This window comes from Bactrocera latifrons, unplaced genomic scaffold (genome assembly GCF_001853355.1).
Source record: "Bactrocera latifrons isolate USDA-ARS-PBARC rearing strain unplaced genomic scaffold, ASM185335v1 scaffold_82, whole genome shotgun sequence".
NCBI lineage: Eukaryota > Metazoa > Arthropoda > Insecta > Diptera > Tephritidae > Bactrocera > Bactrocera latifrons.
Window position 1 is genome coordinate 263,587 of NW_017537512.1, and position 22,899 is coordinate 286,485.

The 22,899-nt window shown below is 36.5% G+C and overlaps 4 protein-coding genes across 6 annotated transcripts; 3 read left to right on the forward strand and 1 right to left on the reverse strand.

The window, feature by feature from the left end:
* The first annotated feature begins 3,294 nt into the window (after window positions 1-3,294).
* Window positions 3,295-12,390, forward strand: LOC108976952 (kelch-like protein 10). Of its 3 annotated transcripts, none has more exons than XM_018946406.1 (8): window positions 3,295-4,336; window positions 6,226-6,495; window positions 6,851-7,115; window positions 8,759-8,881; window positions 8,975-9,250; window positions 9,895-10,105; window positions 10,944-11,289; window positions 11,361-12,390. In XM_018946406.1, the coding sequence occupies exons 1-8, from the start codon at window positions 4,026-4,028 to the stop codon at window positions 11,770-11,772; spliced, it is 2,214 nt and encodes a 737-aa protein (XP_018801951.1). In that variant the 5' UTR covers window positions 3,295-4,025; the 3' UTR covers window positions 11,773-12,390. The 3 variants fall into 3 exon arrangements, with proteins under 3 accessions (XP_018801951.1, XP_018801950.1, XP_018801952.1); XM_018946405.1 differs by having other exon boundaries at window positions 4,026-4,336; window positions 8,759-8,844; window positions 8,932-9,250; XM_018946407.1 differs by having other exon boundaries at window positions 4,257-4,336; window positions 6,233-6,495; window positions 8,759-8,844; window positions 8,932-9,250.
* A 528-nt stretch (window positions 12,391-12,918) lies between these two features.
* Window positions 12,919-14,003, forward strand: LOC108976958 (glycoprotein hormone beta-5). Its single transcript, XM_018946414.1, has 3 exons — window positions 12,919-12,993; window positions 13,088-13,426; window positions 13,488-14,003. The coding sequence occupies exons 1-3, from the start codon at window positions 12,991-12,993 to the stop codon at window positions 13,650-13,652; spliced, it is 507 nt and encodes a 168-aa protein (XP_018801959.1). The 5' UTR covers window positions 12,919-12,990; the 3' UTR covers window positions 13,653-14,003.
* A 199-nt stretch (window positions 14,004-14,202) lies between these two features.
* LOC108977014 (mitochondrial import inner membrane translocase subunit Tim23) lies at window positions 14,203-18,817 on the reverse strand. Its single transcript, XM_018946503.1, has 5 exons — window positions 18,753-18,817; window positions 15,512-15,712; window positions 15,084-15,363; window positions 14,844-15,013; window positions 14,203-14,780 (listed from the first exon to the last, which is right to left on the reverse strand). Exons 1-5 carry the CDS (start codon window positions 18,787-18,789, stop codon window positions 14,665-14,667), a joined length of 804 nt encoding a protein of 267 aa, XP_018802048.1. The 5' UTR covers window positions 18,790-18,817; the 3' UTR covers window positions 14,203-14,664.
* LOC108977013 (uncharacterized protein YJR142W) lies at window positions 15,985-22,514 on the forward strand. The gene is made up of 5 exons (XM_018946502.1): window positions 15,985-16,268; window positions 19,777-19,910; window positions 19,975-20,097; window positions 20,169-20,706; window positions 21,874-22,514. The coding sequence occupies exons 1-5, from the start codon at window positions 16,190-16,192 to the stop codon at window positions 22,062-22,064; spliced, it is 1,065 nt and encodes a 354-aa protein (XP_018802047.1). The 5' UTR covers window positions 15,985-16,189; the 3' UTR covers window positions 22,065-22,514.
* Window positions 22,515-22,899: the final 385 nt, after the last annotated feature.

The following is a 22,899-nucleotide window of genomic DNA, read 5'->3' on the forward strand; positions in this document are numbered from 1 at the left end:
TCCATCAATGTTAGTCGCTTTTATTTGACCAATGTAATGTGCTATTGGTGGAACTACGGCGAAAGGACTCTGAAGTGGAGCTTGCGCAAAACCTCAAAGTGATTAAGTACAAGCTTATGTAATTATACGAATATAAAATACATAGTTTGCATATATTAAATACTATTTAGTTACAGATAATATAATTAATTTTGTTTAACGGTAAATTCATTATGTTTTATATAAATGGCAATGCCGTTGAAAATATATTTTGAAATATTAACATTTCATGTTCGTTAAGTCGTTGTTGTTGTAGCAAAAACATTATTATTCTCTAATGCCGTAGACACCGCTTACGCGGTTATAGCCGAGTTAACAACAGTGCGCTGGGCATTTCTTCTTTTCGCAGAGTCGCCAGGTCCTTTTGCATCCGATCTCTCCAACGGAGTGGTGGTCTTTCTCTGCTTCCCCGGCGGGTGCTGCGTCGAATACTTTCAGAGCTGGAGTGTTTTCGACCATTCGGACCGCGGCTCTTAATTCGCTGGTATACGTCAGTGTCGTCGTAAATCTCGTACAGCTCATTGTTTCATCGACTGCGGTATTCGCCGTTGCTAATTCCCAAAAGCAGAACCTTTTCTCGAAATCTCGTAACGCCGACGCATCAGCTGTTGTAATCGTCCATGCCTCTGCATCCAAGAGTTATTCTGTGTTGGATTTCGAGACTGACGTTGTTGTTGGTGTTATTGCTGGTTCCAAGATAGATGAAATTATCTATGACTTGAAAGTTATGACTGTCAACAGTAAGAGCCAAGTCGTGAGAGCGACGACTGTTTGTTTGATGACAGCAAATATTTCGTCTTGCCCTTTTTCATTACCAGACCCATTTGATTCGCTTCCTTATCCAGTTTGGATGAAGGAGAACTAACGGCGCGGCTGTTATGGCCAATTGTATGGATGTCACGCCATGTCACGCCAGCAGTTGTACACTTTTGTAGAAGATTGTACTTTCTCAATTCAGCTCTGCAGCTCGAATTATTTTCGCCAGCAACAGATTGAGAAATCGTACGACAGTTAGTCGCTCTGTCTGAAATCTCGTTTTGGTATAGCTCGGAGAGGTCCTTCGCTATCCTGACGGAGCTTTACGTATACAGTTTACACAGATTTTCTAGTTTTGCAGGGATACCAAAATCAGACACAGCGGTATTAAAGCAACTACTTTTCGTACTGTCAAAAGCAGCTTTGAAATCATCGATGAAGAGGTGGGGTGTGTCCATCCTCTTTTACGTGTGTTTTCCAAAGTTTGATGCATATTGAATATCTGGTCAGTTGTTGATTTGCCACACGGATAAGGTCCAATCAGTTTGTTGAGGGTAGGCTTCAAACTTTCATACAGTGCGCTCGATAGAACCTTATATGCGATGTTGAAGAAGCTTATCCCACGGTAGTTCTGCTAGATTGTAGGGTCTCTCTTTTGTGGATTTGGCAGAGCACACTTAAATTCCAATCATTGGGCATGCTTTCGTCCAACTATATTCTACAAAGAAACTGATGCATGTTCCTTATCAGTTCTTCGCCGCCGTATTTGAATAGTTCGACCGGTATGCTCCATCGTCGTCGTTCACCATTTATCCTGGTGTTCTATCTCGATTAGTTTCTTATTCTAAAAACAACCATTAAGTGAACAAAACTAGTATCGTCTCTAGCAACACGTTGCGAGAATATAAAGGTCCTAAGAAATCAAGCCGTAAAGCTCTAAATATAAAACTTCTCATAACATCCATACTTTTAGGAACAAATGTAAGCTTAAAGAAGATTTTAACAGCAAGACATAACACAAAAAATATTTAGGAAATGTTTTTTTTCCACATAACCTGCATGATCGCAATGATGAGGAGTCATGAATGTGTAATGGACCGAGTTCAATATTTACTTATCAAATAAAGTAATAGTGGCAATAAAGTGCTAAATTTGAGGTCTTCTCATAACCTCTATTATTCGGAATTATTTGAAACCGTACTTTCATCCGCAATAATATCAGATTCCAAACAGTTTAAATATAAATCCTTTCACTTATGGGGTGTTTAAAGCTTGTGACAAAAAAGCACGTGGAAATTGTATACAAATTTCCCGGGAAAATTTCAAAAATATTTATTTGATAAGTTGTTAGGACTGTCATTAATTACTATGCCAAATAAAAGCGCGATCTGTTAACCAGTTTGTTTACAGCAGTTGTTGGAGTCGGTAGACCTCAATAGCAGAGAATTTATATAAAATTTCATGTGCGGAATCGTTGTGAATTTAGGAAAAGTCTTACGGTGGTACAAGGTCTTCAAAGACGGTCGAGAGATCGTTGAAGAGATGCCTCGTTCTGGGCGACTTTCAACCTCTTCATGATGAAAGTATTAAGTAGGTAAAGGATATGGTATGGGAAAATCGTCAGGCAAATGCTAGAGAGCTGACAAGAGAGGTCGAAGCCTCTCGCGATTTTGGTGGATATTTTGGCTATGAAACGCGTTCTTGCTCGACTCGTCCCGATAAAGCTGTTTTTTTTTTTCAAAAAGCGTACCGTAAACAACTCTCTTTGGACATGCTTCATTGCGCGGATTCCCATTCCATATTCATGAAGAGTATTATAACTGCCGATGGGACATAGATCTCTTGTAAACAAGTCAACAATGATCCGAATGGGGGAGAATAACGACGAAACTACGGCAAAGCCGCTCAAAAATCAAGGTGATCCTGCACTATCGAGTCGAGCTAATTTTGTGACCGAATCTAAAGAAAAAAAAACTGTGAATACCATTGATCAATCCTCGCATTCATCAGCTCCTTGTGATTTTTTCTTGTTCGCCAAACTGAAATTGCGGTTTCGTGGAGCCCGTTTTCAGTCGGTCGAAGAGATAAAACAAAATTCGCTGAAGGAGCTAAAAGCCACCCCAAAAAGTGTTTCCAGGACTGTAAAAATCGTTGTCATGAATGTATAACATTTGGTGGGGGTTACTTTGAAGTAGACAAGTCACAATATAGATCACTTCCAACGAGACATTGTAATTAGAGACCACTTTAAGTACAGAGTGTTGTAATTATTGACAAATAAATATTAAATTTAAAAATTCCTGCAAAATAAGAGTTGTTGACTATAGCTTAAAATTTATTCTTAAAAAGCAAGTTTCACATTGTCGTGCCAATCTTAAACTAATATCATAATTTTCAGAATTCTATTTCACTTTGCTTAACCTATAAAACATACATGCCTGTCTTGTGACATCGAGTCTTTTCAGTTTTTTGTTTCAATTTAGTATAGATATACTTGATTAGTTTTTGTCGTCAATATTTTCCTTTCTTTCGGAGAATTATTTATTAATTTTTTTCAATACATCGCCTAATTTAGTCCCTAACGCATCCGTTTAACTTGAACGGAAGTTAAACTTTTTTAAAATTTCAACTGCAATCGACTTGAGAACTCCACCAAACCATTTAAATAAACAAATCCATCGGCCTAATTCCACCAAAGTAGAGAACGAGCGAAAAAAAGTTAAACAAAAACATAAAAGAAAGTGACAAAATAGAAGTTTCTAAACAATTTGTAAAAAAAACGAAAGTCTTAATATTATTTAAAAGTCATTGCGAATATTTTTCAAAATTTCAAGCTCAAAAAAATCATTGCAACGCGCTGCACTGCATGCAACGCAACAACCCCACAACATACCGGTGCTATCGCAACAAATTTAAATAGACGAACAACCGCCGCTGTCATCCGAAAAAACAGTTAACTAAACGGTACACGAACGAAGCTTTGCGCGTTTCCTTTCATTGCCCAGTTCCGCGCTACGTATTCATAATTGCATTGCGTACCAGTAAACGACACTGAAGTTCGCTGAGGTCCACGTTCGCTGCACATGCGCGTATCACTAATCGGGTCACATTGCGTTTACTTTCCAAGTCACTTGCGGCGGTACGAATCGGTATTTCTTTGCCCGGTGTTAGTTGCTCTCACACTTCAAGCGTCCGTTAGCTAGCGCTCATAACGGAATATAGTAAATATAATGGCAAATCTTTTAAATCGCGCACGTGATAATTTTTTTGGCAACAACAACAACAATAATAATCAACATATACACGACGAGGGTGTTGTAATGCCCGAAATCGATCACGAGATGGACGATGACGATGTTGACGATCCGTTGACGTTGAGCGCACCGAAGCGTTCCCTCAACGCCACCATGAGCGATCATGCGCTCAACACATTAAACGAGCTGCGACGCAACAATTTATTATGTGATGCCGTGGTTTCGGTGTCCGATGCATCCTTCAATGTACATCGCGCCATTATGAGCGCATGCAGTTCGTATTTTAGGTGAGTTTCAAGTATTGGTAACGAGGTTTTTATGCCGATCTATCAATATTTTTGGTGTGTGCAAATAAATCAGACGCAGAAATGTGTATAACTTTGTTAGATCAACTCGTATCGCCAAAAATATAAAAATAGAGAGGTTTGAACCGAAGAGCGCCGTTGGCATATAAAATTAGTTCGTTCCCAAGAGCTTTCAAATATGTTGAATATTTCAAGCAAACGATGTGGTCTTTAGAAATCATTTGCTCCTTTAAAATGTTTGTGATATGGTCTTTTGCGTTTCAGAATACCTTCGAAGACATGCTCGTGGTCTCTGTCCTCTGGTTCGTTAGTCTAACATCCGGCGATATACCCAAATACTAATCATAAAAGGACTCACCTCAAGATATAAACTTGTGCAAATTAAACTACAAACTTTAAAGTAATATTCTTTTTTATTGGGATAGACACGGCTTATGCAGTTATAATCGAGTTTACAACAGCACGCCAATCGTTATTCCTTTCCACTGTTTGGCGCCAATTGAAGATTCCAAATGTAGCCAATTCCTTCTCCAACTGGTTCTTCGAACGGACTTCTTCCTCTGCTTCCCCCTGCGGGTACTGCATCGAGCTTCAGAGCTGGAGTGTTCTCATCCATTCGGATGACATGACCTAGCAGCTGTCTCTTAAATTGCTGAATGTCCTCGCATATCTCGTCCAACTCATCGTTCCATCGACTGCAGCATTCGCCGTTGCCAATGCTTAAAGAACCGTAAATCTTTCGCAGATCAAGCATCTCTTGAGACGGATTTTCTACCAGCGAAAATTCTTGCCTTAGACAGCAAGAGATAGTAAGAATCTTGTGCCACATCTAAACTATAAGACAGATACATAAGTGGCTTACAATTCAGCTTCAGACGAGTCACTATCGAAGTGTGCGGCCTGCCGTTGTCCTGATGGAATAAAATTCCTCTCCTTTTGTCAAAGCTTACCGCTAGTGGACGATTGCTGAGAGAATTGCTCAGAATTAAGAGTTTGGCTATAGGGCAGCTGTTTAAAGTAGATTATTCTCTGATAATAACATAAAACACTTAGCAAAACCGTTCTGATTGTCAATTCTGGTTTAGCCATGGTTTGAACCGAATCGCAGCCATTCAATCACGACCGATTTCACTTGACATTGTCGTAAGTGAACCACTTTTCATCAACAGTGACCATTCGCTTTGGATTCTCCGATGGAAATGAGGATTTTTTGGGCAAACACGTGTGACACCCACACATCGAGCTTCTTTTTGTATACAGCTTTACATAAATGGTTCCAAAACGTTTGTTGTGCAATGTTAAACCTTGAGCAATCGACAGAGATGTTAGGGAGATGGACGGGCTCTAGGATTGACATTTCTATGATAGATATTTTCGAAAACTTTTCCCTCAGACTGTGGCAAAATTACTAGAACGGAATTGATGAACTCTAAATTGCTTACTATTGGCTGTTACAGTATCAGAACCATAAACTCAATTTTTATTTTACCCGACAGATTTGTCTTTATCGAAGAAAACTATAAAATTTACGTATTTGCTATTTGCTGGCGTCTCTTTTTCAACCGTGTTTTAACAATACTGAGTCAAGCGATCACAAAACTGTGTGAGCGGTATTTTTAGTACGAAATCTTACCTTTCTAACGCTATGTAGTGTACCTCGAACGCACTCATACAACCCGAAATTCAGAATACTTAATCTATTGGAAAAATAGTGGATTTCATTTTACTAGACCTTCAGAACTGGTTGGAAGCTATGGTAGAACGTATGAGAACTCTGTCCTCCAAATCCTCGCTATAACTATTGCCACAATTATTTGCTATAATTTTTCAGTTCTAATTAAGCATTTAAATTTCTTTTCGCCATTTCCAAGGGCACAGTTTACTGGCTTCAATTCCACCATATCGCCATCGAAGAGTGACGAGAATCGTTCAGTGCACATACCGGGCATGAGCGGTGCCATTATGGAGCAGCTAATACAGTATGCATACCTGCGCAAGTGCACCATCAATGCGGAGAACGTGCATGAGTTGCTCATCTCGGCCGATTATGTGGGTATGATTGGATTGGTGACGCTGTGTAAGCAGCATCTAGCCGCAATGTTGACGCCGGAGAATTGCGTCAGCATAATGGGATTCGCCAGGTAGGTGGGGATTTGGCGGCAATACAGCTATGAGCGTGTGTATGTGTATGCAAGAATGTTTTGCTGAAAGTGAAAGTAATTGGTGCTTAGTACACTTGACATACTTATAATTGAACAGTCAAGTTACCTGCGTGCATATCATACATACGTACAACGTATGTACATATGTATATGTATATAACTACGGGATGTGCTTCCTCCTAGTCCAAATATTGCACATATTTTATTATTAACTAATTTGTTTGCATTATCTTTTGCACCGTAATCGCCTCAATCAATCCACCGTCTACGCGCTACGTCATCCGCATGCCTTTGCTTATGCGCCCTTTGTTTGTGTGCGTGTGTGTGTTTGCAGATTTCGCTTTCTCGACGACTTGTATGCGAAAGCGCGAAATTATCTGCTGCGCTATTTCATTGAGGTTGCCGCTAAAAATAAGGACATACTCGAAATGGGCTTAAAGGATTTCTACGACATTATTAGCGACGATGAGCTGAATACACGCGAAGAGGACCACGTATGGAAGCTGTGCATCAAATGGATCGATCACGACCCAGAAAATCGTAAACAATATGTGGCGCAATTGATGCAGGGCGTGCGCTTAGGTTTGATGACACCAAAGGTATGTACATATGTGCATATCAGCTGATCAAATTTGACCCGCACTGACAATATGATAATATTTTCTGGTACTTTAATACACATTTTCATCATCGCCTTTAAAATAGACTCGTTGTGAGCAAGACTGTCAACGTTTATTTCAATTTTCGACTACACTTAGCATTAGGCTCTGGTAGGATGGCTTTCCATGCCTTCAGGGAATGACGTATTTCAAAACAAATCTCTATTATATCTCTCTTCTCTACTTTTGAGCCTTTAATCTAACTTTGCACACACTTATTACGAGTCGCGGCTTGGATGGCCTTCAGTACCTTTTAGCGAATGACTTTTAATGGCTTTAATAGACGCATGGCGCATTTCTTGAAGCAGAATTTTCAGTTTCGAAAGCATTAAAAAGTACCAGAAAGGCAAAACTCGCGAATACGCTGACTCAGCGATGACTCTTGTTTCGTGTTTGGCCAAAAAGTCAACCACAATCTTGATCCATAATAGATCGGGTGCCGGTCCTTAAATACTCCACACCAATGTGATCGCCTGAATGCAGAGCAACGCAGATGAGGAAGCTGCAAACATGGCAGAACACTGCACTCCGGACGACGACAAGATGCTTTTTGATGTTTACCATCGAACACCTACATACATAATGAGGCACGCAGACTGGCAGTTTCTCCTGGGGTGCTTTCGCAGATATCATCCCATCACACATCTGCTTGGAGCGGACCCATCTCCTACAAGCATCAAAATGGTCCTTACTCTACCACGTCTACGACATAAGACAATACGCCGACCAAACTCCTGATGCATCTAACTTCAGACATGCACTGACCGCCATTCACAGTGGAGTAGAGTGAATGGCGCACTTTGAGTCAAACGACCACCCATTGCAGACGATGTGCTCAAGTTGCCGCGAGAAACGAGAGTAACCCTTGCACAGCTACCTACTGTAGCAGGTAAAACTTCTACTTATCCAAAACAGACGCTGACATATCAAACATATATCCACCTCTTTGCATGCACTGCTATCCCTACACATCTGACACACTTCTCCCTTTGATCCGTCCCCAGCACGATCCGAAACAGCACGTTTTCTGAGCATACCGTTGGATGACGTCGATGACAACTTATCTAATCGTTACCATTCTAACGGGGTTAAATGTATCCGTTACTACAAAAACAGCCACAGATGTGGAAACTCGCTACCCTCTATCTAACTTTTACGATGTTATTGTCATTAATGGATGAACTGCTCTCCCGGGGCAAGTTTTGGGTGGCTTTAAAACTTTCAATAAATGCTTGGGTGTGACTCAAATACTTGTCTTCGTGATAAAGTAGACTATCTCACCTTTTTTTTTTTTTGCAATATTTTCAACGATTTCGTAGCCGTGATTACATTGGAAGCACAAAATCAATTTTTGTCAATGCTAAAAGTCACCAGAAAACCCCCTAGCGTCTTAAAAAACATGCTGCCAAACAGTAGAGATCTAACTTTACACGAAAATGAAAATGTTGTGCCAATGTGAGAACATTTTTTTAAAGTCCAATCCGAGTCGGATTTGATCAGAAGTTACAACTACGAGTATATGCATATGTCCTTCATGTACAAAAAAACTAATCATGCTCGCTAATCTCTCTCTCTTTCGGTAGTGTTTCATGGACGAGGTGAAGGAGCATCCGTATGTGCTGCAGTGTGACGATGCGAAGCCATTGATTGTGGAGACATTTAAATTTATGTATGATTTGGATATAATGAATCCATCATCGGGCGAGGTATTTACCAATTATATATGCCTTCCTCTCTCTCTTTCTCCTTCGATCAGCTCTAATTTATATGTGCCATTTCGTATGCCATTTTCCAAAAAGCTCACCACACCACCGTTAGCCATGCCACGTCTGCCGCATGAGGTCATCTTCGCCATTGGCGGCTGGAGTGGCGGCACATCAAAGGGTTGCATCGAAACATATGATACGCGTGCCGATCGTTGGGTCAATATACCGGCCGAAGATCCAGCCGGACCTCGTGCTTATCATGGCACCGCTGTCATTGGTTATAAAATCTATTCGATTGGTGGTTATGATGGTGTTGAATATTTCAATACGTGTCGTGTCTTCGATGCGGTGCGCAAGAATTGGAAGGAGGTGAGTCAAAATGTAATTTCTTATCAAATTAAAATAGATATTAATTGAGAAATCTTCTTATCTCTCTATTCATAGTCATACCAACGCAGTAAATATTTGAGTTTCAAATAAATCTTGATCCACTTATATGAAAAGAAAAGTCCTTAGTCACAAAAAATTGTAAAGTTCTTTGCAATCTCATAGCACCAAGCCAAATCTCTCTATTCATACTTATAATAACTATTCATACTAATAACAATTTCTGAATTTCAATTAAATCTTGATCCACTTATATGAACAAATTAGTCCTTGGTAGCGAAAAACTCTCGAGCTCTTTTAAATCTCATAAAATCAAGCCGCATATTTTTCTCTATAGTCTAACCAAATCAGAAATCTCTGAGTTTCAATTAAATCTTGTCCCTGGTCACAAAAGCCTCTCGAGTTCTTTTCGATGACGGCACCATCGGTCGAGGGTCCGGATTCTTAGCTTTACATGAAGTCTTCCAGTAACAAATTAATCGTTCAAAAATTCCAAATCTAAAGCCATATGCAGCTTACAACATATCAGAGCCGCCGTCTTGACCTTCTTGTTTTTCATTTCACATTTACAAAAAAAAATGTTTCATTTAATTTCTGTTAACATTTACTCCTTTTACTCCATTTAGATTGCACCAATGCACTGTCGTCGCTGCTATGTTAGCGTCGCTGAGCTTAACGGTCTTATCTACGCTATCGGCGGCTATGATGGTCATAATCGTTTAAATACAGTCGAGCGTTATAATCCGAAAACGAATCAGTGGACCGTTATAACGCCTATGAATATGCAAAGATCTGACGCCAGCGCATGCACATTAAAGGGGAAAATTTATGCAACGGGTGAGTGAAAGTATGGACAGAGGGTTGCTGACTTAATGACGCATTCCAAAATAGTCACGCTTATTTCGAAGAAATTTATTTTAAGACAAGATTTGCATTTTTATTTTTATTGCTTTATAAAAGACATGAATAAAATGTAGACGAAAGGGAATGAGACGAAGGAGGAGTAAAGGAAGTCGAAATTGCTTTTATTTAAGGTTAAGCGTTAGCTATTTTTTTAGTGCCATGTTTGGAATGTCGCTTTCACAATCGGTACAGGTCAGGTGAAACTTCTCAATATGTTTAAGCATGTCTCTAGCCATCTCTTTGCATGGCCTATGAAACGAACTTGTCTAACACCCCTCTCCCTATGCTCGGACTCTGTCGAAACAATACATTTTTGAACCGCCAGATAGATGACAATTAGCTTACGCTTCGCCACCTAAGCACCGCTAAAATAACAACAACCTGCCCAGAGCCTTCAGAGGTATCAACCTCGAGATCTCTGTAGAGCTTTGTATCCATGGATATTTTATTAAATACGGCAGTTAAAACTCAAGGGTAGTAAATACTTCTAAGACACTTCATTATTATAATGACATCAAAGATGTGGTTAACTAGTTAACTGATGGTATAAAATCGAAAGGACATTCGAATAGTTAGACGAGCTGGAAAGCTCTCTAATATCGATTGATAAACACAGCAACTGGTTCCTAAGATAATACCTTTCTTTCCTACTAGATAATAAGATATTGAGACAGTACTGTGGACAATTCTCTACTTAAAATTTGTACCTTCTTCCTTACCGTGAGTTCATATCTCCGCCACTAATGAGTATCTTCTATTTCTGCATATGTAGGAGGCTTCAATGGTCAAGAGTGTTTGGACAGTGCCGAATATTACGATCCCGGCAACAATATCTGGACACGTATACCGAATATGAATCATCGTCGCTCAGGCGTATCTTGTGTAGCCTTTCGTGGACAACTTTATGTGATTGGCGGTTTTAATGGCACGGCGCGGCTATCCACAGGCGAACGTTATGATCCCGATACACAAACCTGGTCGTTCATACGCGAAATGAATCATTCGCGTAGTAATTTTGGACTTGAAATAATAGATGATATGATTTTCGCCATTGGCGGCTTCAATGGCGTGTCCACAATATCACACACCGAATGTTACGTTGCCGAGACGGACGAGTGGTAAGTTTGGAAAAGTTACTATGTTATGCGCTACTTTATTTAGAGCAAATAATAGCGCTTTTAAACCGCAGGATGGAAGCTACCGACATGAATGTGGTGCGCTCGGCGCTCACGGCCAACAATGTAGCCGGCTTGCCGAATAAACGTGATTACATACACAAGGAGCGTCATCGTTTGATGGAGGAACGACGTCAACGGTTGCTGGCAAGCGCTATGGCACGGGATGCGGAGACCATCTCTATGTCGAATGCCTTAGTGGAGGCGCAGGATGCCGCTATGGATGATTACGATAGTCCGAATGAGGATGACGATGCCGACGATGAAGAAGATGCAGCTGGCATAGATATTGCCGCAGCGGCAGCACTTGCGCCAGTCATTGAGGACCGGCACGAAGATCTGCGACCCGATCCGAATCGTCGGTTTCGCGTACAATTGCGTGCGCAACGTTTCGGTTCACACCATGAGATACGACGACGCGCCTGAGGAGCCAGTTTAACAGGTTAAAAAGAGAGCTACCAATGCCTGCGAAATCGAACAAAATTCTGGTAGCTGCTTTATGAAGTGGATCAGCTGATCTTCAAGAAGTGACAATAAAATTTAAAATATAATATATAACAAAAACAAATTCTTTGTAATATGAATGAATATTAAACCATGTCAAAACGGTACTTAACGGAAGAATGTATCCAAAAACCAAATATGTGAAGTATGAAAGCTGAATCCATATAACGAATCGAACACACGAAAAAGCACATGGTTACGGATATACTGATTTAAAAATCGAAATAAATTATTGAGGAAAGGAACTTATTCAAATTGATGACAAAATTTCAGCGCTTGGCAGTAGTGACAGCAACGGATTGAGTGATATCGAAGTTAGTTAGTTGAACGAATGCATTCGTATGACGGAACAGAGAGTGTATGAATTGCTCACGAGCAAAAACGATGATATTTTTTAACTTCTACTTTTTACATCATTTGGCATTGAATGTAATGTTGACCAAATTTTTAAGCAATTGTACAAAATTATATTTAGTGATATTTAAAAAAATCAAAATTAATAAAAGTTTGGTAACCTAAACCACTATAGCCCAAGATGAAGACATGTATTTTGAAAATATATCACTTTATAGCTCAATAACAGGATTGAAATGTCACATATTTCTACCATTCAAACCGACCGATCAAAAATAAGTTCTTGTATAAAAACTTACTTATTTCTAAAGGACATTCTCGCTGCGGTTGAGAGTCCGGATAAAAAGTCCGCTTCCGTTCCGGTTACGTAGACCCGATTGTCGGTGTAACGGCTTTTTGTTTTCGTATAATCTGGTGTAAGTCACGAAACGTCGTTTTATATCGTGTAACAACTACAAGATTATCCTAAATGATCCATTACTAGAAGAAAAAAGCCGAAAAGAGTCTGCAAGCTTTTCAACTGTATGAATTTTTCACTGATATATTTTATAAGTACACACAGACACGTTTTCTACGTGTCCTTAGATGCGTAACAGGATTTGCCAAAACAATGCTTCATGCTTCCTCTTGACATTACACATAGACAAAATAAAGAGAATTTAAACGTATAAAAGACTGGCGCAACAGGCAAATGCAAGTCATTTCATTCTCTACGCTGCTCTGCATAACAGCTCGCTACTGTGCGCCGCAAAGAGCTATCATCATAAGCGCAAAACGGTCACTGAAATGGTATTAGCACAAAATTCATACTTACACATACATTATTAAATACATTTTTTTATAACGGTTGCTAAAGCGTATAAAATATTTTTTTGGCATATAGAATAAATATTTGAATACCTTTGCACTTGTCGCGTTAGTTACAATTGCAACACCGTCATTGAGTCAATTACTGGAGGCACAACCGATCGACAGCAGTCCCACAACAGCACCACTTGGCTGTCACCAACGGCTTTATACATACCGCATCACACAAGCGGATGCACAGGGTCGCGAGTGTTGGGATTATGTGAGCGTACGTTCTTGTTGGGGTCGTTGTGACTCCAGTGAGATTTCCGATTGGAAATTCCCATACAAACGTTCTTTTCATCCCGTTTGTGTACATGCAACACGCCAACCAGCTGTAGCGGTGCTGCGAAATTGCCATCCGGAAGCCGATGAAGTGAGTAAAAACTATATGTACGTTAGATTATTTTACTATATTGTATGCTTTATTGCTGTAGGAAACGCGTCGTTATGAGTATATGGAAGCTGGCAGTTGTCATTGTCATACATGTTCTACTTTGGATACCAGTTGCGAAGCGCCGGTGAACAATATAATCGATGAGAAGTCCGGCATGAAGGTGTTAGCTTTAACTGGTTCCGATTCTGATGTTTTAGATTATTAACTTTAAGCAGTGCAATGGTTCGCAGATTTCGGCATTTCTGTTTTATATAATGCTTTATATTATTAAATTACATATATATCGATTTACTATAAACTTGTTACTATCGGTTGCTGTTTGCTTTAAATTGAGGGCAGCGATGCAGGACTTTTAAAAACACAATAAAATTATACATTTTAAAGTGAATGGATGCAACAGTAAACATTTCGGATGCCTTTGAATTATGCAATTAAATGTAAATGTCTACGTTATTACCAATAAACAAAGGGGCAGCGTTGCAGGGCGTAATAAAAAATACTTTATGGTATATATAAATATAAAAATTATACAATAATAAGTAAAAAAGATTAAACATTGTTATCAGCAAATAAAACTTGAAAAGTTTTAAAATTTTCGTTTTTCATTGCGCACAAATTGCATATACATATAATATTTACATGTATTTAACTCACAGGGCAATAACACAATTTATATTTTTATTGATTTAATTTTTAACTCGTTGAAATCACTTAACCTCCATATTTTATTATGAAAGAAAAAACACTTTTCGCAATTCTTGTCTTGACATACGCAAAGCGTTTGGCTTTATTTCGGTGATCATTTTCAATTTTATATTTCTATGATTTTCTGTACAACTAGTTTTTTAAGTTTATGTAAACACACTTCCGTTTAATGCACAAAGAATTTTGTGTGAATTTTTGCTTTTATATTGTTGTACTATTATAATTACTTATTAAGCAAATTGTCTTCGGTATTAGTTTGTTCAACTTAACTCATCACATTCTAATAACTAATAATATTAAAAAATAAAAGTTATAAAGCAAGGAAAACTTACAACTTAAATTTGCTATGTACGTTTGAGCGCGTTACATAGGGGAATACGCAACTCCATTCATCTCCACTATATGGAGTTATCTAGTCACTACTAGCCGCTAACCACTTATCGTATATAGAAAATTTCGCAGTCAGTATGCCACTGTCCAGTTCAGTTTTTATGCAATTCATAGATATAGATTTACAGGAATTTTAAACCAGACCCATTTGAGTTTGCCCGCATCAATTGGATCAGGCAATACGCAGCTGATACACCTAGACCTACACCACCGCCTATTGCACATTTTCGAAGGCCAGCTGTTTTATAATAAAGAATATGTATTTAATGAATTAGTAGCAAAACATGTTTTAACTACTCACCTGTCGATTTGTATAACAGTCCAGTTGCTGTGCCGGAAATAACTGTGTTGATATCGTCGTCTTCTCCTCGAACATTTTGCAGAAGTACACCGAACGCTGAATACATGACGGCAAGTGTCCCCAGTGTGTTGGCGGTGCCAGAGCCTTGTTTCAACACATGATTAAGTAATCTAAAATTTAAAAAATTTATTAGTAAAATACATATTTATATCAAATACAAAGAATTTATATTAAGCTTACTGTGTTCGCCTCAGTTTGCCTGTTTGTTGTAATGCCGCCGTTGTTTTCATACCATTATAATAGCCAACTACACCGCCTATTACTGCACCCACTATTACTGAACTTCCAATTTGTGAGAAAGCCAATTCGAAACGTCCGCGCTGCTTATTAGCACCTTCCGGAAAAATAAATTCTGGCTGTGCTTGTTGCAATATACGCGGGTTATAATTCAAATATGGAGAAACGGGTGTACCAAATGTGCTGGTTGTTGCACTCGAACGATTGGGACGTACCTCATCCGCTAGTTAAGATAATAAAATCATTTACATTCACACAATATCAATGTTTAAAGGAAATACATTGTAATGTGATTACACACTAGGTGACAATAATTGCGTAATGTACACCCTGTATATTGTGTACCGTATTTATGCATGAGGAGCGCTTACCTGATGATGACGACCCCAGCGAGATTGGCTGACTCAAATAGTCTTCACTCATTGTTATGTGTCCACTTATTAGATTATAAAAACTCAACTTTCTGTAAGAATTTTGCCTATATTTTGTAGCTGGTACTAAGTTGTAATTTTTTCTCGTTCTTTTCGACCCTACGGCGATGACAGCAAACGTCAAGTACATGTGCGCCGAATCTTAACGAAAATATTCAATAGGATTAATTCACATCTGGTGCTATTGTGAATTAAAACAAGTATAAATAGTTTTTAATAAAAAAATTAAAAGAAATACATATATATTTTGAGCGCATAACAAACGTAATTAATCTGTTAAATAAATATTAATATAATATTTATCTAATAAACAAATATTATTGAGAAGAAAAATTTATAAAAGAAAACATGATACAAAAACAATTGATAAACTGTCAAAACGAACAGTGACAATTGGCAGTGGCGAACTGTTCTCAACAAACCGAATTCCCATCCCACCAGTCAGTTGTTTTCTGATGTGTTGGTTGCTCTCATCTTTATTGGTGATGAAATTCGGTGCGATTAAATAGAAACTACATTGGGTGAGATTTATAAAAGATTCGAAGGAACTGAAAAATTACATAAAGGCTTTGCGAGAGTACCGTGAGTGGCGTAGTGGAGAAGCTGGGGTTTTTGGCGATGGCTTCAACTGATATAAATGTAAAATTGTCCCGACTTTACCATTTGGCGCAGAAGTTTAACAATTTCTACTTAACAGGTATGCCATAACAAATATAGTTATTAGTTTTAATAACTGATAACACCTATATAATAATGAAAAAGTGAAAAACTGTAAAGCAGTAAATATAAATGCACAGAATTCCCACAGGCAAAAATAATCATATCCTTTCATCGATTTGTGTACAAACTTAATGTTAGTATGTATGTAAAATTCACAGTATCAGATTGTCCTTCGGGTATGTATAGCAACACAAGGAACGAAAAAATATGCATATATCAATATTTCATGATGAACTAGGACAATCTTAAATTTGTTCTAACTTTGGAATGTATTATAAATAATGTTGCAAAGTAGTCATTATCCTGATTAGGCAGATTTCATCCAGAAATGTAGAAAATATATACATATGTGCAAATATTTCATATGGACTTGTCGTAAGACTTGTTAAAAACTCATATTTTCACACTTACAATATTATTTATTTTTTAGTCCCGCATTACTTAAATATACTTAGTATGTTCTTATACGCAACAATTTTTTATAAATGCTTCCAATGTCTTAATTTTGTTCCAAATTTTATATGTTTTAAGCTCTTGGGTGTGGCCAGTAAGCACAGTGTAGCTTATACATAACTAATTCAGAGTGAAAAAGGACAAAACCGAAAATACCCACTTTTTACTGTAGACGGTCTCAAATTTTGCACATCGGTATAAATTCCTGGTATAACGCCTACCATATATTCCGCAAAGCCGCATTCTACATAAAAAAATATTGTTCTACAAATCCTCATTTTCACTATTATGTATATATATATGTATATAAACAGATATACAAATTAAGCGAGAAATCCTCATTTCCTGTCAAATTAAAAAAAAAATATGTGTGTTGTATTTGCAACCAAAATTGATTAAGTATTTTTGTTGATTTTTTGAATCAACCATCTGATATTGTTATTATCACCAAAAGTATCCATGTAATTATCTTCGGCCATTCGCCTGCCTGTCTGTCCTATTTTATTTTTGTGATAATTCGCAAGTATTTATATACAATGATGCGTTAATATTTTTATATATAAATTTTGCATTATTTTGCTTGTACTCTTTTTGTTTGCGGCTATTTCACATATTTTACTACCGTCCTTCGCTAATCAATATTCGATGCTTACTTTCATCTAAGTCATATCATGCGGAATATGAGTGAATAATGTATGATACGCTAATAATTAATTTCCAAACCTAACATTTGGCGTACCTAGTGCATGCACTTATATATATTATTTTTCATGCCATAAAAGTGTTAATATAAACAATGATCTCTAAGCTATCTTTTAGACATTTTGAGCTATCTTTAGTGATTCATAAATATACAAAAGTTAGAGGTATTAGTATAAAACTGTAAGGTAGTTATTATTTATTATATACAATTATTATCTTACATTACACATAAATTTTCTATAATAAAACATAGATACTAGAAAATAAAGTAAATATCTTCACTCACACTTTAGATGCGATCAGGTCGCAATTGTGAGTCATAATTCTACATGACGTCGCCTGGCACAGTTGGCATATACACCAAGCTGCATTGTGATAGAATGTACATAAGTGCATTCATTATCATTTTCTGCCAAATAAAGTTTGTTAGCGTGTTTGGCTTTGACAACTACATACTGTGTACATAGAAAATATGTATGTGTAAGACTATACTCAATTACTCGCTTGATGGCCAACACATCTATCACAATCTGTGCCAGACCAATAGCATTGAGTCCGGAAGAAGGACCAACAACTTTGTTCACCATACTTGGCGCCATCAACAATTATAATTTTCTAAGTCACCTTGAATGAGCTTGACATTGTGTAGTGTACACACAAAGATTCCTATATGCCGACCACAAATAGACAAATCGTTGAATATGCATTCACACACAAACATACCTATTTTTACTGCGAGGATCTGTCTGCACAGATTGTGTCGTATATAAATAGTACCTGTATATGTAGGAAAGCTATTAGAGAGATGGTTCACTAATAGAATAAAATTGTGAATAGAAACATAATTAACGATATTGATTGGGTTGTTATAATTTTGCTGAGACTAAATGCAATTTTTTATATCTAATTTATATAAGCAAAGATTTTTATTAAAAATTATCATAAAATAATAAATATGTATTTTTAATAAATTGTACTAACTAACGTTGACGGCATGTTTATTTTGTATAAATTTGCAATTTTTGTTAGATAAATAAATGCATATAAATCATTTTATACCAGAACTTGATTGGTTACGACTCACGACAGCTGCTAAAAAGTATAGAATATAATTCCATTGTAAATTCTTGAAAGTAGCACGATTGATTGCAAATTGTATGTATATAAAAACATAAACATGTAGTCAAAAGCTTAAAGAATGAGCAATTTAATACCCAGTAATAACTAATTATCTTACTTTGCGACTTAAAACAATTTATACTTTGAAAACGTTTGATTAAATGGATTTTATGCATTTATTTGTTACCTTTCGTATCAGTTTGATATTTTTTACAGCTGCTCATTGTTTATTATTCGCAACTATTCTGTGCAAAGTCGCAGTTTATAAACAATTAATTTGCTGGTTTCTCTTTGTTTGACCATTCGTATGCCGAAAAAACTGACCAAAGGTATGCATACCCATACATATGTGTACATACTTATCTAATCTGCTAAAAAAAAATATAAACAAATAATAAGAAAAAAAACATTTACTGTGGCTGCATTGAAACCATAACACCCTTCCCAGCAGCATTTTTTTTTTAACTTAAAAGGGTATCAAAACATTTTTATTTTGATTTTAAACGTTCAGTTTGTGTGACAGCTTTATGCTAAAGTAGTCCGATCTAAACAATATGCTAGAATATTGTAGCGCTGCCTTCGACATTATTAGAATCCAAATTTCGTGAAGATAGCTTGTAAAATAAAAAAGTCTTCCATATAAAAAGCTAAATATATACTATATATGTATACTATGATCTGATATCAGTGATAGCGACAAATCAGCAACTTTTTAAGTGGTGAAAAACATTAGCAAAATTTCAAATTGATATCACTAGAACTGAGAGACTAGTTCGGGTATATGCTGACAGACAGATGGACATAGCTTAATCGATTCATCTTGTCACTTTGACAATTAATATGTATAATTTAAAGAACCTCCAACATTTTCTTCTGGGTATTACAAACTTCCTAAGAAACTTAATATACACTGTTCGGGCTATAAAAAAAAAAAACAATATTTAATTTTTTGATTACGCTCAGTATGGTTATTCTTGCTATGACAACCTTTAAGTGTCGATTTTTGTAAATAATATGTTATTGTACAAATGTTGTCTATTTTAGTAGCTCAGAAGTTAAAATTTGTATTGAACAGTATTCAAACTGTCTCCCTCTTTTGCTTCGAATACCAAAAACTGGTTTTTATGCATTACTAGTTATGTGCGTCTATAAAAATTGCATTTTCTTGATTTTGTTTTTATTTAAATAAATTAAACGGCATTTCTTTGCAGGTTTTCAAAAGGGAGACATACGTCCATTCCTGGTTGAAGGCGAACAAGTTGGTCTTGTCAAGGCCGATGTCATCAAGCAGCTGCAACGTTTTCCCGAAATATTCTGCATACGCAATTGTGAATTTACCAAACAGGTAAGCTCCAGGCTGTTGAAATGAATTTTTAAATTAAAATACTAAATTCAATTACTTTAAACAGGGTATAGTCGAGTTAAATCCTGCATTCCGTGACTATGCTGAACGCACAAAGCAAGTCGATATAGTATTACGTGACTTACGTTCTAAGGGCATTTTTTCCGCACTCCAAGGTTGGCGTGATGAGGTAATTATTGCCATTTGTTTACCATATAAACTGCAACTTATGTATAATAAGAAATTTTCAATGCATTACAGTATTATGAAGTGAAATCGGAGTATCGTAGCCTATTGAAAATGGATCGTTCGGCCACACCATTATTTGGTGTACGCAAGTATGGTGTAGATATTAATGGTTATGTACAACATCCAACGCAGGGTCTTTGTATTTGGCTACAACAACGTTCTAATACCAAAGAGACATGGCCGGGTAAATGGGATAATATGGTTGGCGGCGGTTTATCGGTGGGCTATGGCATTAAAGAGACTGCTATTAAAGAGGCAGCTGAAGAGGCATCCATTCCAAGTGATCTGGTCAAAAATCTCGTTTCAGCCGGTTGTGTTTCATTCTTCTTCGAAAGTGATCAAGGTTTATTCCCAAATACCGAATATGTTTTCGATTTAGAGCTGCCATTGGATTTTGTACCACAAAATGCTGATGGTGAGGTGCAAGCTTTTGAGCTATTACCAGCCAAAGAGTGTGTGGAACGTGTATTTACACCGGATTTCAAGACAACCAGCTGTCCGGTCGTTATCGATTTTCTAATTAGACATGGCTATATAACGCCTGAAAATGGTGAGTTATTGTTGTGAAAGTTAGTAGAGAGAGAGTTAGTAACTTAAATTTTTCTGTATTAATTTTTGATATTATTTTATTGATTTTTGTTTCCTCAACAGTGTTTACTAATTTTGAAGTATGAAACACGCAGAAGGAAACGCGAATAACGCAAATTAATCGCTCAGTTTTTGAGATTTCGATCTGAAATTTTACACTTTTCTCCCGAAGAGAAATTTTTTAAATATAACTTTCACTGAAATTGATCGATAAAAATCAAGTGGTCCTATAGAAAACTTGTTTATAGTATTTGAAAAAGTATCCTCACGAAATTCGATATGGATCAATACAGCGCCATGATCTATGAAAAAATTGCTCAGATCGCACACTTATAGAATATTTTTGGCATAAAACTGACCTATTAAAATCAAATCCTTGTAGGGAAAACTTTTTTATTTTACAATATTTCTTAACGAAATGTAGCAAGAATTTTTGTTCAATGCAACGCTACAATCTCCGAACAATTTATTCAAATCGAACTACTATAGCATATAGCTGCTACACAAACTGATCGATCAAAATCAAGTCCTTGTATGGAAAACCTTTTTATTTGAAAAGGTACCTTCACAAGGTTTCGCTGGCAAGGCAACTGTACAATCTCGGGAACATATTGTTTAGACCGGATCACTATATCACATAGGTACCATACAAACGGAGCGATCAAAGTTAAGATAAAGATCTTTTTTACGCTTGTAAGCTATATGAAATGCAGCTGTAAAGGGTATTATAGCGTCGGCGCTGTCGAAGTTGATGTTTTTTTATTATACATTTTTTAAGGCTAGGTTAATATTTTTTATTATAAAAGTCAATATTGAGATCATTAAGTTCTGCGGTTATTATAATTTAGTTTTCTATATATTACTAGCTACAAAATGTTTTTTTTTTATTATTTATAAATNGATGTAACCGGTAGGGTTTACCATGTGGCTTAGAGCACAGACTACCAAAGGTATACGACGAGAGATTGATGAGTTAATATTTTTTTTATTATTATAAAAGTCAATATTCATCTATTAGGCTCTGTGTTTATTATGATTTAGTTGCACAATTTTTTTGACCTATTTAATTTTAAAAGTAATGCCTTATTGCTCACTCTAATTGTCTTTCATTTTCCACTTTTTTTTGCAGAAGTTCATTTCACACAAATCATTGAGTTATTACATGTGCCACTACAGTCGCTTTACACGTACAAGTCCGTTTTGGAGCAAAAACAAAAACTCAAACAACAAAATCAATCGCAACAACAATCGCATCTTGCCAATAATATTAAAACCATTGAAAATGGACACAACAATAAAGATGCCACAATAAACAATTAAAAGTTAATGTGCAAAAAGCAAAATGAAAAAACAAAAACAATATTATTATATAAATATGTATAACAAAGACATAACAATTGCTGATTAAAAGTAAAACAATTTTTTGGTAGTAAACGATTTGAAAACAGACTGCGTATTTTACATTTACGCTCGTAGGTATTTACATACAAACAAAACGAATTAATGTATTTGCTGTTTATACATATAAATACAAACGTATATATACAATATAAAACAAAAAAACATAGTTTAGAAGATTTATTGTATTCTGCGAATGAGCTATTTTGCTGCGAGTCCTGCGTGGAGAATGCTAGAAGCTTGTGAGATTCTCAAATATCTATATACCTACGCCGCCTAGGCCACTAATTTCGTATGCCTATTTCGTTTTATTGCTGACTTAAAGTAATTTGCTATGTTAAAGACAACTGAATAAGAGAAAAATATGTAAAACGATTCGGGTAACGAAAAACTCGTTTGTGGCAAACGATAAAAAAAATTATAATATTTAGCAATAAATTGACTTTCAAATTTATATTACAATATTTTCTAATGTTTTGATAATGAAAATAATTGCTAATTTTGCTTAGAGTTTAAAACAACGCACTTATTATAAATAAAAGTACATATGTATATTTATGTTTGTAAAGGCTATTGTGAGCATAATTAAATTATTACTTGTTTGCTTAGAAAATTTATTGTGCAACTTATTGTTATTTCCTAAGTTTATTGACAATTACACTTTTATTTAAAGAAATGGCACGATATATGGACTTACGATTGTCAAATATACCTATTTATTATTTTCTCAAAATGTTGTTTTGTTTTTGAAATTTTT

What these genes read in the sequence shown, in the direction of transcription:
- LOC108976952 (XM_018946405.1), top strand. Translation starts at nt 4,026, where the DNA reads ATGGCAAATCTTTTAAATCGCGCACGTGATAATTTTTTTGGCAACAAC. An exon ending in TAGGTTTGATGACACCAAAG is followed by an intron (nt 7,116 to 8,758) that starts GTATGTACATAT and finishes CTCTTTCGGTAG; the next exon opens with TGTTTCATGGACGAGGTGAA. An exon ending in TGCGCAAGAATTGGAAGGAG is followed by an intron (nt 9,251 to 9,894) that starts GTGAGTCAAAAT and finishes TACTCCATTTAG; the next exon opens with ATTGCACCAATGCACTGTCG.
- LOC108976958 (XM_018946414.1), top strand. An exon ending in GCCATCCGGAAGCCGATGAA is followed by an intron (nt 13,427 to 13,487) that starts GTGAGTAAAAAC and finishes TTATTGCTGTAG; the next exon opens with GAAACGCGTCGTTATGAGTA.
- LOC108977013 (XM_018946502.1), top strand. Translation starts at nt 16,190, where the DNA reads ATGGCTTCAACTGATATAAATGTAAAATTGTCCCGACTTTACCATTTG. An exon ending in TAACAATTTCTACTTAACAG is followed by an intron (nt 16,269 to 19,776) that starts GTATGCCATAAC and finishes ATTTCTTTGCAG; the next exon opens with GTTTTCAAAAGGGAGACATA. An exon ending in ATTGTGAATTTACCAAACAG is followed by an intron (nt 19,911 to 19,974) that starts GTAAGCTCCAGG and finishes TACTTTAAACAG; the next exon opens with GGTATAGTCGAGTTAAATCC.
- LOC108977014 (XM_018946503.1), bottom strand. Translation starts at nt 18,789, where the DNA reads ATGAGCAGCTGTAAAAAATATCAAACTGATACGAAAG. An exon ending in ATATCAAACTGATACGAAAG is followed by an intron (nt 15,713 to 18,752) that starts GTAACAAATAAA and finishes ATTTTCGTTAAG; the next exon opens with ATTCGGCGCACATGTACTTG. An exon ending in GGCAAACTGAGGCGAACACA is followed by an intron (nt 15,014 to 15,083) that starts GTAAGCTTAATA and finishes TTTAAATTTTAG; the next exon opens with ATTACTTAATCATGTGTTGA.